This window comes from Sebastes fasciatus, chromosome 21, assembly GCF_043250625.1.
Source record: "Sebastes fasciatus isolate fSebFas1 chromosome 21, fSebFas1.pri, whole genome shotgun sequence".
Lineage (NCBI taxonomy): Eukaryota > Metazoa > Chordata > Actinopteri > Perciformes > Sebastidae > Sebastes > Sebastes fasciatus.
The window spans coordinates 12,327,857-12,351,991 of record NC_133815.1 but is presented as its reverse complement, the minus strand read 5'-3'; the positions used below and the strand labels follow the sequence as shown (position 1 = coordinate 12,351,991).

The 24,135-nt window shown below is 42.0% G+C and overlaps 1 protein-coding gene across 1 annotated transcript in view; it reads left to right on the top strand.

Moving 5' to 3' along the window:
• slco5a1 (solute carrier organic anion transporter family member 5A1) overlaps positions 1–24,135 on the top strand; it is a 41,659-nt gene that overhangs the window by 13,980 nt on the left and 3,544 nt on the right. The window contains 8 exon segments of the mRNA XM_074621616.1: positions 9,433–9,565; positions 9,677–9,894; positions 14,729–14,827; positions 14,830–14,892; positions 18,670–18,868; positions 22,113–22,272; positions 22,714–22,955; positions 23,119–23,183. Coding sequence (XP_074477717.1) covers positions 9,433–9,565; positions 9,677–9,894; positions 14,729–14,827; positions 14,830–14,892; positions 18,670–18,868; positions 22,113–22,272; positions 22,714–22,955; positions 23,119–23,183 — 1,179 coding nt within the window.

The window sequence follows — 24,135 nt, the reverse complement described above, 5'->3', positions numbered from 1 at the left end:
CATTGTAATTTGAATGGATGGTATAGCATACAATTAAAACCTTAAATCTTGTCTCCCTACTTTCAAAGCCGTCTGGTAAAGGGGTGGGAATTACCAGATGTACCACGATACGATATCATCACAATACTTAAGTCACGATACGATCTTATTATGACTTTATATATTTCAACTGCAAATTATGCAGTTTGTCAACATCTGTTTTATCTAATAAGTTACAGTTTTCATCTCAGAGTTTTCATTCACATATCTTGCGGTGAGAGGTCAAGGGACACCTTTGAAAATGGCCAATCCAGTTTTTCCTCACCAACATTTTGCATACATTTGGAGCGTTATTTATCGTTCTTCCCGACAAGCTACCATGACATGGTTTGTACCAATGGATTCCTTAGGTTTAATATGATACCAGTATCTTCACTCTAGCTTTAAGACTGAGCCTGCTACAACCTCTGAAATATAGAATAACAGCCGGGCCGGATATTTAGGAGGTTGATAGTTTATATAATAAATGACGTCCGTGTATTAATACAATATTGTCACGCAAAGTATCGCGATAGTATGCTGTATCAATTGTTTTTCCCCCACCCCTAGTCTGGTGGTCCAACAGTGCAATAAATACTTGAAAATATTATGTCCAAGTCATCCCACGCCTTCAAATATAGTCCATTTTTAAAAATATCTTAGTGTTGAAGGGTTAACCAAAATTACCATGCTATATAATATTATTCAACCCTGAAATGCAATTAAATGTCATAATTTTAGACCATTTTAAAACAATTTACAGTTCAAGGAAATCAGGGTTTTCCAGAATAGAACAGACATTGCCTTTTTCAGTGTGTCAAGATCAAACTGTTTGCACACGCATGCAGTGGCATATTGATATGCCTGCTGAGGCTGTGCTCTGTTTGGGTGCCCAAACAGACTGGTGGGGCTGAACCAACTGGTGTGCCACTGCAAAGCTAAATCGGCATGTTATTATCAGAGAGACAATATCTGCCGGTTTAACACATGGCAGAAAATAGCTTCTTGACCTGTTTGTGCGGTATTGGAGCTGTGTGGCCGAACAGCTTTTGTCTAGTTCCCATCAGTCTGTGCATATTTTTGTACAATATGTGCTGGTGTGGTTGTTCAAATTGCCTTTTATGTGAGCTTGTGTGCCAATGGCTGGTTGAATTAGTGAGTGTAGTTGGGTTTTTGTTGATTTAATCTGACTTGATGGAAACTGCGACAGTTTTTTTTTTCTATCACACTTCATTCTCTTTAATTTCCGCCATCTCTACTACCTACCGCTGCTGAAACTTCTCCTGGCTTTTTTTCTGTTCACATCCTCTCTTGATTTCCATCTCATTCCCTCCCTGACTGTTCTTATTCTATAGGAAGCACTTGTACAAGTACCCATATAGACCTTTTTTTCCATTATTCACCTGATGCTTAATGCAGGAGCACAATCTTGCAAAGACAACTCCTCTCCCAAGGCTATGAATGAGAATTTGAATGGGTTGAAAGCATGAGTGCTGGTTACACAGCTGCTTTATACTGAATGAAAAGCTTCTCCTTCAGTTCATTTAATCGCTGCAGATATTTGAAAGCAGCACGACCGGTAAGTTGATAAAATGCAGCGTCGTATTTGCCAGAGCGCAGTGCCATTATGCACGGCCGTCCACCGCATTTACCTTCATTAAATCACATGCAAATGTCACGAGGCTGCTACTGAATGACAGCACACACCTCTACAGATTGGTCGGCTATTACTGCCCGTTTATGCAAAAGACATCGGATTACCGGAGCTCATTCATCCTTTCGATCCCACTTTAAAAAAAATACATATCAGCTGTTCATGTTTTATTTTTGAAATGCATTATTATGCAAAAGCTGCTGTATCACATTTGAAGATATGATGTGACAATTTAATTTACAACCTGAAATACAGTATAATTATGACTGAAATGGCATCAGATTTATGCAGTTATATAACTGCTTCTCCAAACTATTTTTTAAGATAATTTTCTATCTAATTTTGCTGTTAAAAAACTCACACCATCTGCGTCTGGCTGCAGAGTTATGGTGTTGTGTGTTCACGTCGTGCCGCTCTGCACCATCCAGGGAAAAAAATGATTTCCTGAAGAAGCGCTTTTTAATTTGTTGAGCTGTTGTCGTGCGTCACTGTGATTTCAGAGCTATGAGACCAGTGACTGGCTCAGAGTCTATTTTTTAATCACAGCACCCTCTGATCTGTATTCCTCTTCATCCTGCCCTTTATGCACTTTGTGCTGCTGCACATACATGAACCAAAATAGCAGGTGCGCTTGGAGACACTCTGTACAGAAACCTGCAATTTGATATGCAAGGTTACATTCTGGTTATGTATGGGTATCATCTAGATAACAAATGCATATTAACGCAATTTGTCCCACTGCCCTGCGTGTGTCCGTATGTGTGTGTGCGAGAGGCCACAGTCCCGGTGCATGCCCTCTGGGTAAAACTGTAAGGTTAGGACTTGTAAGAAGACACTGCTATGTCAGCAAGTTGCCATGACAATGCAGTCATTCCCCTATTTCATTGTCTTTTTCCTCCTCTTGTCTTTCGGGGGGGAAGGTCACATGACTGAATTGATCCCCGTAACACAGGGATACATAGAGCGCTGTTCCTCTCTTTTAGTTCTCTTTCAAACAGCAGCAGCCGCATAGATCATCCATCATACGGCCGTCACCTGCAGCTTTCCAAACAGCTTTAGGCATTGAGCTGGACTGTACAGTGCAGTCTATCGGAATTCTGAAGTTTGTGCTGACGTATCCCATAAAGAAGATGTTATTAAATGAAGCGGAATAGCTCATTTAGATTTCTCTCTGTCACACAGCAGGTGTGGAAATCGATTATGCACGTCAGAGTGAATAGGTAATGTGTGATGCATAATGCTACATAAATCAACATGACACGGCTCTTGAGTAATGCCAAGACGATTGTATCTTTTAGAGATTCGACAGCTCCGGCGTTACGCATTGAATACAAATCCAAGGTCGTTGTGTTGCTGTCTGCCAGCCATTCCCAGGCTTGTTTGGAGGCTGACTGAGCTTTGTAGGCTAATAGCCAGGTGGAGCGCTACATAATTCATTGGAACTAAGTTTCCAGCCAGAGAGCGGAGAGGGATTACAGAGCCAGGCTCATACCTCTGCTGCCTTTATTGCAGGAAAGTGACAAGAGGGAAGTAAATCTGAAAACAAATGACTTACTGCACATGGCCTGCACGTAAACATAAACGCATACATTGTGCTCAGTTCCATTTCGGCTTGTCTGGACTTGCAGTTGTGATAAAAGTGCAGTCTGACACTGATGGTTCTTCTATTCTGTGAATTGGCGCCTCAACCTTTTAACCCCGCTGTGTTCTGACAAGGCAGTGAAAGTCCCGTCCTTTTATTTTGCCCACGTAATTAAATCAAATCATTAATCTGTGTTAATGAGTTTGGCCACCGGGGAGCTGCTTCATTAGGTGCAATGTGCTTTCTCATCAGGTCCGGTTGCCCTGCGTTCTCTTCCTTCATCCTCTGCCGCTCTGGCGCCGTCTCAAGGGTGAGGGGTGAGGAGAACAGAAGGTCAGGAGAGGTTGGGAAGATGGGGGGGATGGGGAGAGCATTGCAGACACCATTTTATTGTTATGCCTGAAATTCCATTCCCAGCCAAGGCAACGATGGAAGCAGCACGGTGCCGTGTATCCCAGAATTCCTTGCATTTCTTGCAGAAGTTGTAATCTTTCAGGGAAGGGAAGTTGCCTGTTGTAAAATCTCGTCTTCTGTAATGAATATCACTTAACTATAAAGTTGATCATTGATCAACCATTTAAGTCTTTAATTGACAAGTGTGTAACAATTAGGGGGATTTATTGGCAAAAATGTAATATAAGTATGTTTTCTTTAGTGTATAATCACCTGGAAATAAGAGTCGTTGTGTTTTTGTTACCTTAGAATGAGACGTTTATATCTACATACGGAGCGGGTCCTCTCTTCAGAGCCGGCCGCCATGTTTCTACAGTAGCCTAGAATGGACAAACCACTGTGTTAACTTTTCCTGCTTGGACCGGAGTCGATAACGTTACTTGCTCCAGCGTTAACTCCCATCACTCCACCCAGCCGCCGGGAACCCTCTGTTGGGTGCATTTATTTCTGCACAAACTGCAACTTCCACTGTACATTCACTTGATATTCTCAAAGCTAAACTAGCTCTCTGTCTTCTGCTCCTCTGCACGCATTCGCCGCCACGCTCTCTCTCTTGCTTCACCACTCACTTCCCACATACATACAATTTACACGCTGGCTCTGCTTTTCTCCAAATGACCTATGTTACTCTTACAACAGCTCTAGATAGGGCCATTCGCGTTTTCACCTTGGCCATCATAGTTCTCCTACACGCTTGGCACATGGGAGAGGTTGCAATCTGCAATCTCACTGCTAGATGTCACCAGATGTTACACAGTATCTTTATAATTGAACAGAAATGCTTTTTAAATGCTGTTTTTCTGTTTTATATAATTGTAAGTTAAATATCTGAGGTTTGGACTATTCATTGGGCAAACAATCAATCTGAAGACACGCTGTGGAAAATTGTGACAAGCATTTCTCTATTTTCTGACATTTTACAACAATCAAAAGTGTAAAATGGAATGAATGTGAAGTCATTAGTTGCAGCCCTAGACAGCTACAAAGGATTGCAAAATAACAGAAGCACATTAAGATACAATACAACAGCCACATGGGCATTTACCTTCCTGTAATCATGCCTCTAATTCACGCTTCTGTTGCCATTCTTCTTTCTGTTTCACCCTCATTCATTCCTACAAGCTCTGAATGAGTCAGTGCAGCTCATGAATACAGACAGAGTCAGGAGAAGCAGAGCTCTTACGGAGTGTGTAGGAGGAGGCATAGTGGAGACAACAGAGCAGCGCTGGTCCCTGAAGGTTAGATATGAGAGGGATGTTGCTGAGCAAGCTTTATCACTCTGTTACACAGCAGGATCAGTCACCACAGACTGCAGCCCAGCTCCTCTCCTTTCCTCTCCCTCTGTTTCTTTATGTTCCATCATCCATGCTCTCCCCCTCCCTCAGACGTTATTCTGTTTCTTCCTGCCTCAACTGTTTGCCTTTGTCTCCGCTTTCTCTCCCTGCCACTTTCCTCTCAGTTTATCAGTTTTTATTTCTTTCTATATCCCACTATATTGCCTTTCTCTTTCCAGATTATTGTCGAGTAAATCTCCTCTTCCTCTTCCTGACACCGCTGAGTCCATCCATCACGAACACTAGAGCTGAAACACTAAATTGGGGTCAACGATGCACCATAAAAGTCTCTAACCTAATCCCTCCTCCACTCTTACCCTTGATGCCCTTGCACCTCCCCTGTCACATGTCCACGTGCATGCACAGTTTAAGCATTCATGTGTGTATTTAATATGCAGGGAGGGAGTGACCTTCGTTGACGTTAAAGTCACCGAGTATGCTTTGTTGCTTCTTAATGAGTTCTTTTCAATGCTTGTGTGCGTGTATTTGGCTTTTTTCTCTAGGCCTGTGCAATAAACAATAATAGCTCGTTCCTGATATTGGATTCTGCTTGTAACATGTTAGTTTGCACGCTCTGTGACTTCATCCTCAATATGTATCCTTTCATGCATGTCTAACGCAAATAACAAAGTCAGCACAAACATATTGAAAGTCACGCTGGATGGTCACGTAGATGGTTTAGATGCTGACTATGTATAACATAAGAGTGAAAAGCCAATAACCGCAATGGAGAGCTCGTAATCCATTACCTCGGCACGTGTAGAAAGCCATATGAAGCCTCTAATGTATTGTCCTTCACGTGCTGCTGGTAAAGGTCTATTGTGTAATTGAGTTGAGTGAGCCTGTGGCGTGCCATGCGTTCCACATTGGCATGCACCCCCTGTGCTCCACTGACGTCTGCCATCACCACGGCATGTATTTGTGTGTGATGGAGCGCTGCTGCTGTGCCAGCATATTCCTCAATCCGATGGCTCTGCCCTGGCCGCCCTTCAGCCCGGCCGCAGCCCTCCAATCCCTTCATCCCTGAATATCACGGCTCGGTGCCAAGCGGGCAGGGTAGGGCGACGAAGTCAGGCACGGTTTATGACCCCCTTCGTCCTCCAATCGGGCAGAACACTGTTAACGTGATAGATGGAGTGGCGAGACAGGCGCTTACACAATCCCCCAAGGAGGGTAAAATATGGCCGTCCCCGCCTGGGTGCCGGGAGAGGGGATGATGGAGATTGGAGGGCAACCAAAGGACCATACTTGGCGCTCAACCTTTGCCTGACGAGTGAACGGCTGGGTGCACCCGGTGTGTCTGGTTGAAGCCAGAGTGTGTTTAAATGATGGTGTGTTATATTTGGGGCACAGGAAGGGTCAGCAATCCGCAAGGTGAGGTGATGAGTGATTCATTCAGGCTTTTCTTTATGTGGCGTTTAATTATATTCAGGCTTCCTGTTAGGTTTAAAGCGAGAGCTGACTCCCTCAACTGATTCATACCGTCGTGTCCATTCATGTTTCCATTATTAAGCAGCTCAAAACTACTGGATCATCTTCAGATTTACATTTGTAACTTTATTTTTGAAGAGTCGGACTGGTCTGAAGCTCAATCAAGAGGCAGGAGATTTGAATCTGAAACCCTCTGTACTATAAAATGATGTGTACCAACCATTCAGAGTGACTCACCCTCAGCCTTTCTATTGCACACTATGTTCTGCGCTTTATAGATAGAAATTATTTTGCCGTTTACCCCAAAAGTGTGATTCACTAGCTCAGGATTTGTGAGACGTTTTTAATTTCAAGATTGAGATAATAAGATAAGACCTCTTGCCGTCCTTGCCAACTATAATTAATTGTTTATTCTCTCTGGTGGGTAATTTCTCCATTTACATTGTGTAATAGTTTGACTGCCGCGGTGAATTGACTCTCTCAGCCAGCAGGATATGAGAAATGGTGCAGTGAAAGGAGTTACAAAGATGAAATATGATATGCGAGGGACAGAGAGAGAAAGAGGGGGACGGAAATCTTCTTCAGGTGCTTAGAAGTGATTCATGTCTGCTCGATTTATAGGAATGAAACTGCCACAGACCTTATTTATTTTTAGAAATGTATACACTCACATACTTTATGGGCGTAGAAACTTGTGTAAAAAAAGACCGATCACCAGAGTCCTTGGAGCCAAGGGAATTAACCATTGTTGTCTTGCATTCTGTGTTCATGTGTGTAAGCGTGTGTGTCTGCTTTAGGCTGATAAGAGGATTTGTTGAAGGGCCCTTTGTTCTTTAAGCAATATTTTCCTCTCTTTCTCAATAGTTTTGTTTAAAGAAGCCATGATTTAATTAAGTGTAGATAAGGATTTGGGCTTTGGGACATTGTTGGAACCGCACTATAGGAGTGAACTAACTGTTTGAATGAAAATATGAGGGTGGTGAAAGATGCAAGCCTCCTGGGTTGTAGGGATGCCATATGCAAATGTTGGCAGGGCTTTTGAGCTTCCATTCTGTCAAAAACAAACTTGATGGAGAAGTGTGTGTGTTTGTAGTTTGTTATGCATTTGTTATGTAATCTGGCAGAGATGAGGCATTCCTCTGGTTTCGGTGGGGGGAGATAAGACATTTGAGTGTTAGTATAGATACACACAGCACACCTACTTCTAAACACAGATTCATTCACAAACACACTTCAACATGTGTGCACATGTGTATGAGAGGAGCAACAAAAGCATGTCGCTTGTAGCCATCTTGCCAGTGAAAACTTGTATATAACTGCGAAATGTACTTGTTGGTGAGAATTCTGTCATTCACAGAAACATTTTCTGGGTTTTGGATTTGTTACAGATTTGGTGCTAAATTTAACTGTTTTTTACCACTTGAGAATTGATAAAAATTATCAAAAACACCACATTAAGACCTGGAGGAACACCATAGAAAAATCCATGCTGTGGATTTGGTTTCAAAAACTTTTGCCATTTGGAGATTTCTGCAAGAATTACATTTTTCGGCTGTACTTCTGTTCTGGAAACTGCTCAGAAACCCCATTATTGTCAATCTAACTAGGAAAGCCATCAATCCTCTGAATGCCATAGTCTCTAGTTTGTGGCTGTAAAGTTTCATGAGGCTGTGATTATCCTAGAGGTTACAACACGTCATTTTATACAGTGAGGTCAAGTTTAAAAAAAATGGTCTCACTGTCATATAGCTACTATAAGGACTAACATCATCACACATGAATACAATTGGGCTCATTGGATCCACAAGAGTCTCAGATTTACAGTGATACCCAATTTATGTAATTCCAAGACTGTTTAGGGACGCCAGTATGCAGAAATATTCAAACACATCATTTTTAGAATAGGCAAAAATAACACATTTTTACTGCATTCAAAAAACTGCATGGTTTTTGCCCTAAACTGCATGTGATTATCATAAAGTGGGCACGTCTGTAAAGGGGAGACTCGTGGGTACCCATAGAACCTATTTTCATTCATGCATCTTGAGGTCAGAAGTCAAGGGACCCCTTTGAATATGACCATGCCAGTTTTTCCTCGCCAAAATGTAGCCTAACTTTGGAGCGTTATTTAGCCTCCTTCCCTTCCTGCCTCTGAAGGACAGTAAAAGTGGTCGGGATCGCCAGCAATCCTGCAGGTGTCGGAGGGTTAATGCATATGCACACACACACACAACCATCATAAAGAGCTAATCCTTCCCCTCATTCACACAAACACACACTCTCACACCCTGAAGGCTAGCAGCAATGTTCCAGGTGTAATTATAGAAAGTCTGCCCCCTGATTACAGCTAGTAAATGGCTTTGACTCTCGTCTCTGCTGGATGTCCACAGGAGGTTTTTCCACTTGTCCAACTAAGGTTATCTAACTTTAATGAGTTTTTCCCTTCCTGCGGCAAAGTGACAAAGTGTGATTGGCTCACCTCAGAAAGGGTCTGAGAGCCCCCGAGGGTTAATGTTTTGCCCCCACTCGCTCTGAGGTTTGCTGGAGTGGGAGAGCTGCAGGCGTGCCCTCAGGTCAATGCGAGACCTCTGGAGCTTTCAGGTCGGTTGTTACAGACGCTTCAAAAGCTGTGAGAAATGACCTCAGGGCTGGCGGAAAGTTCCCACTGATCTCAGTGCAGGTGTTCTGAATGTGGTGGACGATGCGTCAGGGGTAATGAACAGCTCCTACAGGCCTGATTTAAACAGTCACAGTTAACCGGGGGTCATTTAGAGCATTAATGAAGAAAGTGGAAAAAACTTGCTCTAAAACAAAGTGTTGTCTGTTTCAATAATGGGAGTTAATTTTGGCATCATGATCATCAAAATGTTCCAAATATTTATAGTATATCCAGTTAGGAAAGCAGTTAAAAAGAGTATTTGATGGAAGTTTCTGATCGGTCCCATCTGTGTCTCTTCCAGCCGTCATGTACGTGATGGGAGCCCTGGGACCTGCAGCTGGCTACCTGCTGGGAGGCGTCCTCATCGGTTTCTACGTCGACCCCAAAACTGTCGTCAACATCGATCAGAGTGACCCGCGCTTTGTTGGAAACTGGTAAATAAATATGCATGTGCATCTGTATGACTGCCCAAGCCCTTGTGCGCGTTCCGTGTGCGATGATAAATCTGTTTTCTTTACAACCCATCTGTTGTTTCTTCCTGTCAGGTGGAGCGGCTTTCTCTTGTGTTCCGTCGCCATGCTTCTGGTCATCTTCCCTATGTTTGCCTTCCCCAAAAAGCTGCCCCCACGCCACAAAAAGAGGAAGAAGAAAAAGATCGGCTCACCCGGCGACGTGTCCAGCGACGACGATGTGATGAAGGAAAAGTCCAGTAGCAAAGACCAGAACGTCACCTCCTCCATGGGCTTTGGAAAGGACATCAAAGGTGAGGAACAGACTTTTTCTACCTCCGGGGGTGTTACAAGTACCTTACATAAAGGAACTGTGAGCTATTGATGTACAAATGGCCCATAATCCAATCAATGGCCAGGATTAGTCATTTTATCTAACAGTGGAAGCTCCATTGAGATCTCCTTTTAAAGATGTTATTGATTTGTGATGGATGAGGCTGTCCACACAGTTGACTAATGAAGCAAGAATACACTGTAAACATCGGCAATTTACTGGACATTGGGTTCTATATACTTTAGTAGATTAACGGTAAACATGGCTGAAGGTCATAGATAATTGCGCTCTTGCTGTTAAGCTTGGAAACAATGATTTTAAATTAAGGACGGTAGGTTTTTGACATTATGCATTCTTCAACTCGAATATAAACATATAGAGCATTTTTAATGTCTTCTCTGAGCTAGATATACCAGGGATCTCCTGGTTTTCTCTGGGAGAGCCCCTTAGTTAAGCTGTATTCTCCTCCAGTGTTTCCCAGCTTCCTCTTGTCTGATTATTTTTCTCTCAGTCAGACAGCTCTCTCTCTGCCTCTCTCCTAAATTAGCTCTCAGGGGAACTCAGTCACGTTTCCACACACAGGAAGAGTAGACAGTCTCGGCAGCAGAGCAAAACTGTACTTGTTTGCTCTCACACTCTTTATTACATGCAAAATAACTAAAGTGAATACTAATATTTATTTAAATGGGTGTGTAGTCGTACTTTAGATTCATGGTTATGTGCATTCCCCAGAGCAGTCCAGACAGGATTTTGTCTCAGAGAGCAGATAACACATTCTGTAACCATGAATGCATTATAACTTCTTTAGACCAGTGGCAGCTCTCCCGCTGTTTAACTTGTCCCAGCAGGATGTTTTGGGCTGTTGTGCAAACTATGCCCAATTTTGCAGACGCAGGCACTTCAATGTTTGGATCTGTAATGTATTATAGTGCTGTGCGTGTCCTTCTATTGAGGTGTGTGTGCGTTTGTCTATAGCACAAATTCAGCACTTTCTGTGAAAGATATGCTGCACTGAAGTGGCTGTTTTCACCAAGCATTGCATCATTTTTCCCTTCAGATCATCAGCAAACACTGAAAAATGCTAACACTGACTGTTTTCTGTAATGCACGTCAGGGACGCACTTTTGATTATGGAATGTTCCCAGACCTCGGTCAGCTGCTGTTAGCAAGCAATTCTTAACATTTCTTGGACCCCTTGCATTTCATGGAATTTTAGTTTGTATAAATGAATAACTGCAGCCACAAACTGTTTATCACAGTCATATTTCAATAGCCTGACAGCATTTAAAATACAGATACACTAACGAAAAGTGATATTTTACAAAAGTAGTTTCAACAATTACTTTCAAATGAGATGTGACTCTAGACCAACGTTGTTAGGGCCCGAGCTCCGACAATAATAGTTTAGAATTTTCGTATGCTTTTTAATTTAATTTCAGTTTTAGTTAGTTTTCAAAGTGTGTTTGCTACTTGTAGTTAAGTTTCAGTTTTTCAGAGGTCGCTGAACCGCCGTGACCAAAGAGATCACTGCCGCTATTCTGTCTGTGCTCGGTGTCTCCCCTCCTTATCCCTCTGTGTGTACAAGTGTAGACATACCTCAAAGTTATATTTGGGGGCCCTCTCCCCCTAGGTTGTGGCGTTTTGAGGCTGATGTGTCCGTGCATTACGCACCCCCTCTCTGTCAGTGACCGGCTGCAAGCCCGCTTGTAATGCAGCCTCCGGAGGCTTTTTCTCAGCCCTTTCAGACAGAGCGATCTCAGCGTGGATACTGGAGACGCATATCAATACCAGGTGTAAATGTCAGGTTAAATGTAATCTTAAATCATATCTAGATACAATCTGGATATGAGACCAAATTTGGATGAAAGTGGCCTGTTTTCACATTTAAATGCTCAGATTTCAGATTTATAAAAACTCAAATTAAGGCTCAAAATGATTCTATGTTGTTCGAGACTGTGGACGAGTCATGCACACCCTTGTATTTAAGCATTTGTCCTTACATCAGATCCACCGCTTAGACTTTACTAGCTTCATGGTTTGAAACATCACTTGCATGAGCTACAGTGCATTTACAGATATCACAAATAATATGCTTCTATCACCTGTCTCCTCGCAAAGAGAAATGTGTTGCAAAAGCAGATGGAGGAGAAACAGTTTGACCAAGTCATCAAATAAATTCTCACAACAAAGTAGCAAGTGTGGCAACTATTGCGAGTCAGTGGTCTGCCTGATTGAGAGAGCAGCTGCTGTAGACATCAACAGGACCTCGCCATCTGTCCCCCACCCAGACAAGATTACAGCCCAGCTCTACAGGAATGAAATAATTAGCGTCACTATTCTTTTCTTACCTTTTGATCTGAGATAACACTGACAGATGCTGACATTTCCCCACCTACAACAAGATTAGTTGAATTAGTGCTGAGACGGCTATCCCCAAATCAAGGCACCGTGCCACCCAATTAGGCTGGCCAGCCTCATAATAACCTCCCTACTAAAAAGCAATAATAATCCACTTTACATACTTCCTTCCTTTTTCTTTTGTTCTTTCTTTTTTCTGTGTTTGTGAAGCGCATGAGACAGAAAAAGCCCCTATGATAAGTCATAATATTTGCCCTCAGCCGAGGGCTTAAAACACACAAAGGACCAAGTTGGAAATGCCAGTTATGTGCTCAGTTAGACGAGCTGTCCCCGGCCAAATGTTCTGACTTTTGTTATCAAATGTGGCCCTTGACAGACCACACACACTCACAGAGACAGAGATGGAGAAAAAGACTGCACAGAGAGACTGAGGTAAAATGATAAAATCTAAAAACCTGACTAATATTTTAGTTTAAAAGGCTCTATTAAATGCTTCCTTCGGTTGTCATCCTCTCCCACATATCATCCCACAGCGATCAGCTCCCCAAAGTTAAAATTCATTTGGATAAAGAAACTTTGCGTGCACATAAGTGACCTCCCTTCTTTAAGTTACTAATGATTATTTTTGATGAAGGGACCTGTCCTGGCCTTTTTGGATTTCAACTGCAGAAAAAAGTAAAGAGAAAATCTCTTTTTGATTTCCTGTCTCTTACTGTGAAAAAAAATATTTTTGTGAACTGAAAATATGAATCTCTTCATCTGTGGCCTTTATTTAAACCATTCTTAGGAAGTATGAATAATTGGATACGTCAATCTAACACTTTTTTTTGTCATTGGGATTATGGACATGGATGTAAGACGACCAAGAGAACAAAGCAGACATCCACTTTAACAGCACTGTGCTCCAGCTCGAGGCCTTGCAGCATGTCCTGGGTCTTCCTCAGAACATTTTAATCAGGTGTCCAAACTACATCTGCTTTCTCTTTTTAATGTAGAGAAGCAGCAGCTTGAATCTGAGGTCCCTGTGGATTGCGGAGCTCCCCATTCTGTCAAACATGCTCCTGAAATCTTTTGCCCTCAGTCTCGCTGAGATGAAGGAGCTTGTATGTTCCAGTGACCCTGAGAACAGTGTTTTCTGCAACCTTGTCTTTCTGGCAAGGGCATTTAAGACAGACTTTTTAAATGCAAGAAGCTAGACACTTAACAAATCAAGATGACCATCATAGTAGCCTTAAAACTTACCTGACCTACCTACGTAGTTTTCTCTCTCAATGTTGTGACATGTTTCTACATTAAAAACAAGAGACTCAAAACAGTAAAACAAAAATTCTTTCAAAAGGGAATCTTTAAGGTTCCTGAGAATAATAATTTCAAGTGTTGCAGCTTTTACATTTTACAGGTGCAAATAAATACTAGTCCAACTTCAGTCAGTGCAATTTAAAAATCACACAAATTTATATTGTGGAGTGTACCAAAAGGAAAAAAGACCTAACTTTTCCTGCAGGTTTTGCTCATCTTTCATTTCAAAAAGCTGACAAAACTGTCAAAATTTGAATCAAAATGGTAATTTAAGGCTGTTAGCAGACACCTTATGGAGTTGGTGTATGGACAGCATGGTGGTGTCATGGTTTGGGGGACAGTCGTTCAACGTTTGCGTTGCCATGACAGCGAACATCTGCCTCGCTGTGAGTAAGAAACTGAATCCCCATTAGCTCCTGTTTGGAAAATGATCCTGCACTGCATTTGGAGAGAAAAGTGACATCAGAGGTTGATCTTTGGGGATCAATAGAGAAAGTTCCCTTCTGCCTGGTAACAGTTATGTACTTGCAGTGTGACCACATGACTTTTGAGTGTCAGGATGAGAGGGCATTCTGCATCATGTCAACCAAATCATATGGACACTGCCCTCAGGCAGACATAAAGGGCATGTTTGCCCTTGTTATGATGAACCAAGGATGGCGGCATTCAGACTGGAGCTCAGTCTGTATTGGGCTCTCAGCAGAGATGCACATGATCCACATACTTGCATTGTGCAGCCAAAACTCGCCGGTAGCTGTACGAGTTTCATCAAGCTCCGTAGGGTTTCAGGCTACAATGAGCATCTGTGTGTTTATGTCTTGTTGTTTGTTCCTGCAGTGTTGCGTGAAACAAGGATACTTATCCAGATGTAATGAGACATGGTTGAATGTGAGAGGGTCAATTTATGTGTGTGTTTCAAGAGACATTTAAAGATGGTGTTAGCTTTGCTCTATTATTAGCTAAGGCTATTATGACATAATGTTTATTTGGGTTACAGATGAAGCCTTTTCTCAATCACAACTTTCCAGTAATGATTCTTATTCTGGTGATTCTGTCACATTCAGTTTGTGTGGGCGTGACTGAGAGACTGATTGTGTGTTAATTACAGCAGCACCACAGTAATGAAGTGCTCCGTCTTGTCTTGTATCCCTCCCCAGACCTTCCCAAGGCAGCCCTGAGGATCCTCAGCAACATGACCTTCCTGTTTGTCAGCCTCTCCTACACGGCAGAGTGTGCCATCGTCACCGCCTTCATCACCTTATCCCCAAGTTTATTGAGTCACAGTTCGGTATCCCCGCCTCCAATGCCAGCATATACACCGGTAAGTCTTTCTTTGTACAGCGTGTCTGTCTTTGTTAATTCATTCAGTGTTTTATCCTTTTTCATTAACTCCATCAGAGTTGTCTTGTGAGTCATTGCAGTCACTGCAATGTTGGTAATGTAGTGTGATTTTAAAATCAAGAATCCATCGAAGACATTTAGTTTATTTACCTATAATGCAGTAATAAAGCAGTTATTTTGTCAGTTAATTGAACTGTCCTTGAAAAGATCTGCAGTACACCAAACTATTAGATCAATGAGGCAAAACTTTCCTCTGCAAATAGTTATTAGAATTTATTACCCTGGTCTGCAGCACTTTTAAAAATAATATCATTTCTTTATTGAGTTGCATCCAACGGTTACAGGGAAGCAAATATTATTATTACTCTGAGACTTAAGATTTAAACCTGCATGTAAGATATTTACATAAATCTACTCTCTAATTAATTTTGAAAACACACCCGTCTCTACGAAACAAGTTTTTCACTGCAGTGAAAAATGGTTTGTTCTACATTTTGTGTTGCTTTCTTTGTGTTTATTCTCCTGATCCTAGACAAGATCATACATCATCACGTACTATATGTACCAGTTTGTAGTCTGTACCAGTTTAAGCTCACATTTGTTCTCACCTCTCCATGTGCACACGGTGATTCACAGTCAGAGGGGCAGCGCTATGAGTCACTGCTGACTTTCATTCAGGGATGAGCTTCCATTACATCCCCTGACTGTAACACGCATGTCTCTGTTGACTGCGGGAGAAACATTCATCATACCATGGTCACACGCACACAAACACACAATCTGCTCTGTCTGTAATTTGTGGACCACATATGTAGCATGTACAAATCCTTCAGTCATCTCCAAACCAGTGGTAATAATAGACAACGAATCTGGTGTCAAGAGTGATTGAAAACTCAATTATGCCTGTGAAAATAAAAAGGTGTGTGTTGTCCAAGTATTCTGGTAACATATGGTCATCTCTAGATGCACAGACACAACACACACACACACACATATATACATACACAATACCATTGCCTCATCTCATCTGCCTGTTGCCAGGATACAAGGGGTAAGGGCAAACGGGCGGTGCAGTTGCCATGGCTACCCAAACGATGCCAAGCTGCTGGGATGTGATGATGGTTGGCTAGGAGGAGGAGGAGGAGAGGGCACTCCTGTTGACAGGAGCACAGTACTTCCTCAGGCAGACAGATGGACTGACCAACTGTGACATTTCCCTGGTGATTGTTAGGGATTGTTTTTTAAGAATGAGCAGAATACCAGACAGCAGTGTTGTAGTACTCGAGAGACGAGACAGAGACCTTCACAAAGTGGTCTCAAGACCGGTTTCATCTCGGAATCGACTACATTTAGTCTCTGCCTTGTCTTGGTCTTGGTCATGGTTGAAATGGTCTTTACACCCCGACAGCGATCCAGCTCTGAAAAAGGACTGGAAAAGAGCCGTCTTCTGTAGCTGCTGTTATCCTGTAAAAACGTCTACCAATCACTACCTGGCGGTCAGATTTTTAATCAGATTTGCTATTTATTTAAATTCCTTCTTACAGTTAATTATGTATAAAAGATATATGCATGTTGGCATGATAACATCACACAGAGAATTATCGCCCAACTCTGTAGTCCCTCTCAGCCTCTCTACTTTGCAATGTCTTTCAGCTTATTGTTTTGGTTTTAAGACTGTTTTGATTCAGACTCTCCTTTCTTATCAATCTCATTTCAGAATCAGCAGGCAACTGTTATCAGCAAAAAGTAGTGCTGTGCAATACCCGGCTGCTCGGCACCAACTCCAGAAAGCAGACAGACACGAAGTTAGAGACATAAACATAGCGGAGCATTTAGCAGCTAAAGAGTCAGATATTTCCCTCAGGAATTGGCAGAGAGAAAAAAGAAAGAATATTGGACTTGCATTCATTAGTAGCCAGAAACACGACTTCAAACGAATGCTAATGTTGCTTGGTATATGCTGGCTGCGTAAATAAGCAACAGTATGCCAACAAGTAAATAAGCAACAATATGCTAACAAGCTCACCGTATCAACTTAATAGGTGATAATAGGCAGCTTGTTTGCGCTGCTCCCAAGTGGCTAAAAAATAATCAGTTAATGCAAGTTTAATAAAACCAACTCTACTCTACATCCAAAATGAATTTGGTCAGTTTCTTTTTTGGGGAAAGATTCTGCGCTACACATGTAATGATGCATTTTATGATTCCAGCAATACTAACAGTGCTTTGCTAGAAATTAATACAATAATAATAAGGTATCTAGAATAAGCAGCAATATTCCAAAGAAGGGTATTATATATAAAAAAAAATACATAATAGCTTGGCATTCAGTAAGACAAAGCTATCTGTTGGAAGTAAACCATAAAAACAGCAATGTAGAAACCAAAGGTGTCAAAATAAGATGATGGAGATACCACCTTGAAGAATGCGTATCATGCCTGGTTAAAGAGGCGCCACTGCTACATGCTCATTAGATGTTGCTACAGAAATAGCGCTGTAACATATCACACACGCCTCCTTCAGCTGCAGTTTCCCCCGTGCTGCTGTTGCTGCTCTCTGACTTTTTTTTCCCACTTTGGTGCCTCTCTCAATCTCACCCACTGCTCCTTTTTAAATATGCATTTTCCATTCTTATTATTTTTCTCTTATTTCTTCTGTGTGTCCAAGACATTTTTCAAGCTACAGTTGACAATTGTAAGCAGCACAAAGATTTTCCGTGAGATTCACGGCTTCTTTGATGTAGGATCTCTACAATAGTTTAGCACTGACATGGACGCATTTATCAAATGACTGTTAATCCAGATAAAATATGTGTAAATCATTCGTGTAGCATTTAATACCTCCACAGCATAGTTTGTGTGCCATATGTCACTGTGATATGATATCTGGTTTGGCTGTGTACATGTTTAATCCTGCAGAAAGCACAAGGTTTTAGCGCATAAACATGCACTTACAGGATAATGTTATGCCACAGCTGTCTGTTGCCTAGCTCTCACTGAATGTGCTCAAAGAGACACATTTTCTATCTCTGCAACACACAAATACATCCAGAAAGGGAGAAGCCAGATGACATTTCTGTGTACTTGGATCACTTTTCTGCTGATCCTCTGTCTTTGACGACCCTCCGCCCCCGCTGACTGACCCCATCTCGCTCGTTACCCTGTCGCGAGTGCCTGTAGCTGGGCTCGAGGGCTGCCATGTGCAGCCTCCCCGGGCCTTTACTCCTGCACGATGTGACACTTTTCACCCGGTCCATCCTGCCAGCAGCCTGCTTTGCCTTTTCTTCATGCTGTCAATTAGACCAGCTCTAGTGGACAGAGAGCACGTGCTCTGTGCAGCCACAGTCTGAAATGACTCACGGGTAGCCCTCAGTGTAGCCTGGTCACATTGATACAGCAAAACCTATTCTGATCCCTTTTTTTCCACTTTTCTTTGAACTTATTTATTCTTGGTTTAATGGGGGAAGTCACATTGAGAGTGATGTTTCTTTTTCAAGCAACTGTGTCTAACAAGACACCATACAATCTTTCATATTAAGCAGGACATGTTCACATTATTCATGTTAGTGCGCCTGATTTAAACACTGTAGATCAGATGCTTATTGCACTAAGTCAGTCATGCTTTACAGTAATTATTCAGTGTTAACATTTTTTCTTGACATAAATTAACTGCTCTATTTCTGTGCCATTTTTCAACACTTCTGAAGTTTTTTTCCCCCCTTCTCACCCTCTCTTCTTTTCCCTGATCTCTCTCCCAGGTGTGATCATTGTACCCAGTGCCGGGGTGGGCATCGTGCTGGGGGGCTACATCATCAAGAAGCTGAAGCTCGGCGCCAGAGAGTCAGCCAAGCTGGCCATGATCTGCAGCGGTGTGTCTCTGCTCTGCTTCTCCACACTCTTCATAGTGGGTTGCGAGAGCATCAATTTAGGAGGCATCAACATACCTTACACCACTGGGTAAGGACAAATGTACTTGCTTTGTAAGCTAATTTTCCCTGACTATATGCAATATGAATCATTTTATGTATGTGCTACTTACGGAGCCATTTGTTTCTAAAGTGCTTATTTAAAAAAAAAAAAAAAAAGGTCTGCATATGAAGTTGTATCTGAAATACACACATACTGTAGGAAGGTGCTGGGATGATGTCACGGCTCCCATGCAAATGATTAATTAGCAACACTGGCATCTGCTCGCGTGGCTCCGTTGAATCACTCTGCCACCTCTATTTCTGAAGCCGCCTCTCGACACCACATCAGCAGTTAACAAAACAATCATCCGATGTGTCAGCCCCTGCAGACAGAAATACAAAGCGGACGTCTTGTTGGCACACATGAACACACTCGTACAGAGGCATAGGGGCACCATGTACGGAGTGACCTTGGATGATGCAAAAGACATACAAACCTATTACATATTTACTGTATCCCATCTCCTCATACTGTACGCTGCTAACTATCATGCATGTACCAAAAAGGAACATTTAAAAAAATTCAAAATTTTGCTGTGCAAGCATATCTTTTTTTCAATTCTATTTAATTTGTATAGCCCAATATCACAAATTACAAATTTTGCCTCAGGGGGCTTTACAATCTGTACAGGATACGACACCCTCTGTCCTTTACGGTACGACCCTCTCATCGGATAAGGAAAAACTCCCCCAAAAAAAACGTTTAACAGGGATAAAATGGAAGAAACCTTAGGAAGAGCAACAGAGGAGGGGTCCCTCTTCCAGGACGTGCAGACGTGCAATAGATGTCGTGTGTACAGAGTAACAACATAAAGAAAATACAACATAGACAATATGACAAAAATTGATACACAGGAGGATGTCAAGCAGCTGCCAGGCATTGCCAAACCGATAGAGTCTGAGCAACACGACTTCCTCTCCACCATGTAACTTAGAGAGGACAAGATGTTTGTATTTAGTTCACAGTTGCTTTGGTAATTTAAATGTATGTTTACCATGCCAATAACCCTCTTTGGACTGAATTGAATTGATAGAGAGGTGAATCTCCTGGAGGACAGAGGTCCAGAGCATATAGTCAGAAGTATTCGATATATAAAAAAAGACTTTGACCTGGTTGCCTTTGTAGGCTGTATACGACCAGCCAACTGCATCATCTCAGAAGTTCACTGAACACACAGAGGTGAAACTGCTAAACCTCTGTGAAGTTTACTTTTCACATAACTAAGTTAATCATAGTGATTATTTGCCAAATAGTCAGTGGGCCCTTTAAAGCCCCATAGCTGACCCATTAATAACAGTAGTCTTTGTTTAAGCCGGTGTTTATAGAGGGGTCAACAAGACGTGTGAGCCGGTAGGGGCTCTTCATTATGAACAGCACCGGTCACTGGTAGCACCCACATGAGGAATGTTTAGCCCAAGCCCACCCTTTGTGCCACTTGTCTGTACTCACACACTAGTCTAGACGGCTCTCTCCCCCGCTGACACGACAAACTCCCAAGGTCCTCAACCTTTTCAGAGCCGAGAGATCAAGTTATGCAATATTCTTGAATATCTGCAAAAGCATCGCATGATTATGAGTCAGGCCTGTATGCTTAATGAAAAGCTAATGTGTAGTCATCTTTGACGTACATTATGTAAAATAAAGCAGTCCAGTGACACACCTTTGTGTCCTCTGTCACGAAGCATCTTGATAAACCTTCACAACTCAGAATTTGTTTGCCTTCATTCTCCTTGTTCAGTGTCTGCAGCGCTAAACCACATTAAGCCACTCGCTCTCTTGGCTATCTGTTTGGGTTTTTATGCAGCGCAGCCGGCACACAGCGACACGACATCTGGAGGGTTCAGCGAGGGCCGGGGTTTAGTCTGAAAAAAAAGGACATGTGCAATCGGTGCAGTGAGGCTGTGACTCCAGCAGGGCTGATGCCTTTTTTTTTTTACTTGCCTGCAAACACACACACACACACGCACACACACACACACACACACACACACACACACACACACACACACACACACACACACACACACACACACACACACACACACACACACACTCCCTCACACACAGTGTCTGGAATGTGACACTGTTATGTCAGGACCGGCCCAAATGTGCTTCCCCTGTGACAACCAATATACAAATGAGCATGAGTATGACTTTATTGTCTTGTGAAAAATGATGGTCCACTGATTTTAAGAAGCAGCATAAAATAATTCAAATGTTTCCCCGTTTGGCATCTTAAACACATGATCCAAAATACAAACTTTCAGAGAGATGTGCATTGTCAGTGTTGGTTTTGTGAATGTGTGTGTGCTAGAGCGTCACTCCGAGGCCGCTGTGTTGTTAGGGTTCGTCCCCGGCTGTTCCGCAGGGCTCAGAGCGAAGCTTCCCAGAGAAAACCCAGGACTCGCTTCACTGCTCCCAGTTTAGATAGAGCCAAAGTCCAACGACTGTTCCCACACTGGCTCACTGGAGGTGTCACTTCCTCACCCCCTTGTCTCTGTCCTTCTATCATCACACAGGCTCATGAAGGGCGAGATTAAAATAATTATGTGCAGCAGAGACAGAGACTACAGTAGACATTGTTGAGAAGCCTCTTTCCGCTTTGATGCCACATTTTGCTTCATATGAAACACTCCCTGTTTCACTGTTGAATTGAATCACTTCACTGAACAGAAATTATTCTTACTTTGCAAATAATACACAGCATTTATGATTTTTTTTTAATGGCTGTTTGTTTTCTGCTGAAACAAAAGTTTATGGAGTGATACCATGCAGGGAAGGAGAGTGGGGACAAGAAGTATTCTCCTCTTTGCAGCAGGAAGCATTTGGTTTTATGGGAAATGTGGTCTAAAATGCGACATATAGCACCATTATTTTATCTGGAGCTAAATGGTGTGCTGCTATCCCAGCAGGGCCACATTTGTAAGAGAGGTTGCACTGAGACTAACCTAGATACATTAATGTGTAGAAAATAAATAAATGCTCCTACAGATAGTTGAATGGCCAAGTCCTCTGCCTCCGGCCCCTGCTAACTCAGCACCTCCAAAAGCATGAATTAAAAAAGAAAAGCATCCTTATCAATGTATTTTAACGTTATCCAATGGGGTTTGAAAGGCTAAGAAAAACAAAAGTTACAAAGAAGCATGTAGCCCCTGCACTGAAATGGTCTAGTAAATAGATATGATGGGTCCCTGTTGTTCTTAACAAATGTTTACTGTGTCCCTCCGTGCAGTCCGACCCTGACGATGACCCACAGGAACCTGACGGGCAGTTGCAACGTGAACTGTGGCTGCAGGATCCACGAGTACGCTCCGGTCTGCGGCTCTGATGGCATTACCTATTTCAACCCCTGTCTGGCTGGATGCAGCACTGTGGGCAATGAAAGCGGCGGGGTAAGTACACACACACATGTACTCACTCGCTTCCCCCATAGCTTCATTGTTTTCTTGTTTCAAAAACAATTGTTATGTAGCCATTTAAACATCAAGTAGAATAAACAATGAGTGATGAAAATGATTTCATAGAATGGACACACTAATCATAATGACCACACAAAGACCTGTACTCTGTACATTCTCCTCCCATGGCTCTGAAAGTACAGGAAGGGTCAGACTCCACAACAATGTCAGATAGGAAGTTATAACAGCGTGAGGAAAGGAAATGGCTAGATTGCGCCACATTGCTGGTGCCTCCCAGTCTGTCTATGTTTGTGTCTAAATTTACATTTTTCAGCGCAGCTGCAAGATCAGTAGTCTGTTAATGGAATTAGCTTCAGATTAAAAAGAGAGCGTCTGAGTGGATAGCGGGATTTACTTGTTGTTTCTGACCTACAGATTAGGAACTACACAGATTGCGGCTGTGTGCAGAGCCGACAGGTCATCACTCCATCCTCCGGCGGCCAGGTCAACCAGCTCCAGCTGGTCATCGTTAAAACCTACCTGAACGAGAACGGTTACGCCGTGTCAGGGAAGTGCGACCGCACCTGCAACACCCTCATCCCTTTCCTCATCTTCCTCTTCATCGTCACTCTCATCACCGCCTGTGCCCAGCCCTCCGCCATCATCGTCACACTCAGGTAAGGGGCTACTTCTGCCGATCATTGTCACAGGGCAGGATTGAGAGGGGGGGATTACAGTTACAGCTGGTGATCAGCAGACAAATAATAGATGGAACGTTTTTTTTCTTTTATTTGGATGCAGTGGATTTGTATCATTTACCTGCTGTTTCTCCGTTCTCAGGTCTGTTGATGAACAGGAGAGGCCTTTTGCTCTTGGGATGCAGTTTGTCTTGCTCCGAACTCTTGGTAAGTTCCTGAATATTTGAATGTTAAACATATTAGAACCACACACTATGTGACCTTGTGAATCGGGTTAAAACAATATAATTCTGTCTGCTGTATCAAATTTGGTCATAAAAAGTAGATGTTTAAGATTAAAAGGTTTTCAGAAAGCAAAACGGGTGTAATTTATCTACGTCTATCTATCCATCCAACCATCTAAATGCCCACCTGAGCAGTTCAAAATGTGCAGCCAGTCACGTCTAATTTGCTCTCTTTTCCTTGTTATGACTTTTTTTCATTTAATGAAAAAAAGTCATAGTATGGTATATTGAAAATTTCATTTAAAAAAGTCAGTTTAGTATGTCGAGAGTTTCAGGAAAAAAAAGTCATAGAATAGTATGTCGAAAATTTCATGATAAAAAGTCAGTGTAGTAGGTTGAAAATTTCATAAAAAAAAGTAAGTCTAGTATGTCGAAAATTTTATGAAAAAAAGTCATAGTATAGTCTGTAGAAAATTTCATGATAAAAAGTCATATTATAGTTTCATATGAAATGACATAGTATGTCGAAAATGTCATAGTATAGTATGTTATAAAATATCATAGTATAAGATGCAAAAATTTCATGAAAAAAGTCATAGTATATAATGTCATGAAAAGTCATAGTATAGTATGTTGAAATTTTCATAAAAGTCATAGTATAGTGTGTCGAAAATTTTATTAAAAAAAAGTCATAGTATAGTATTTCAAAAAATTTAAGAAAATCATAGTATAGTATTTCAAAAGAAATTTAAAAAGTCATACTATAGTATGTTTTAAATTTTTCAAAAGTCATAGTGTAGTATGTTGAAAAATAAAAAAAAAAGCCAGAGGGCCCACCAGCCAAGCACCACATTCATCTGCTCGCGCACTAGAAGATTTGTTTCCTCAGCAGAAAACAGCTTGCTTCTCCAATTTGCCGAATCCGCGTTTTAAAT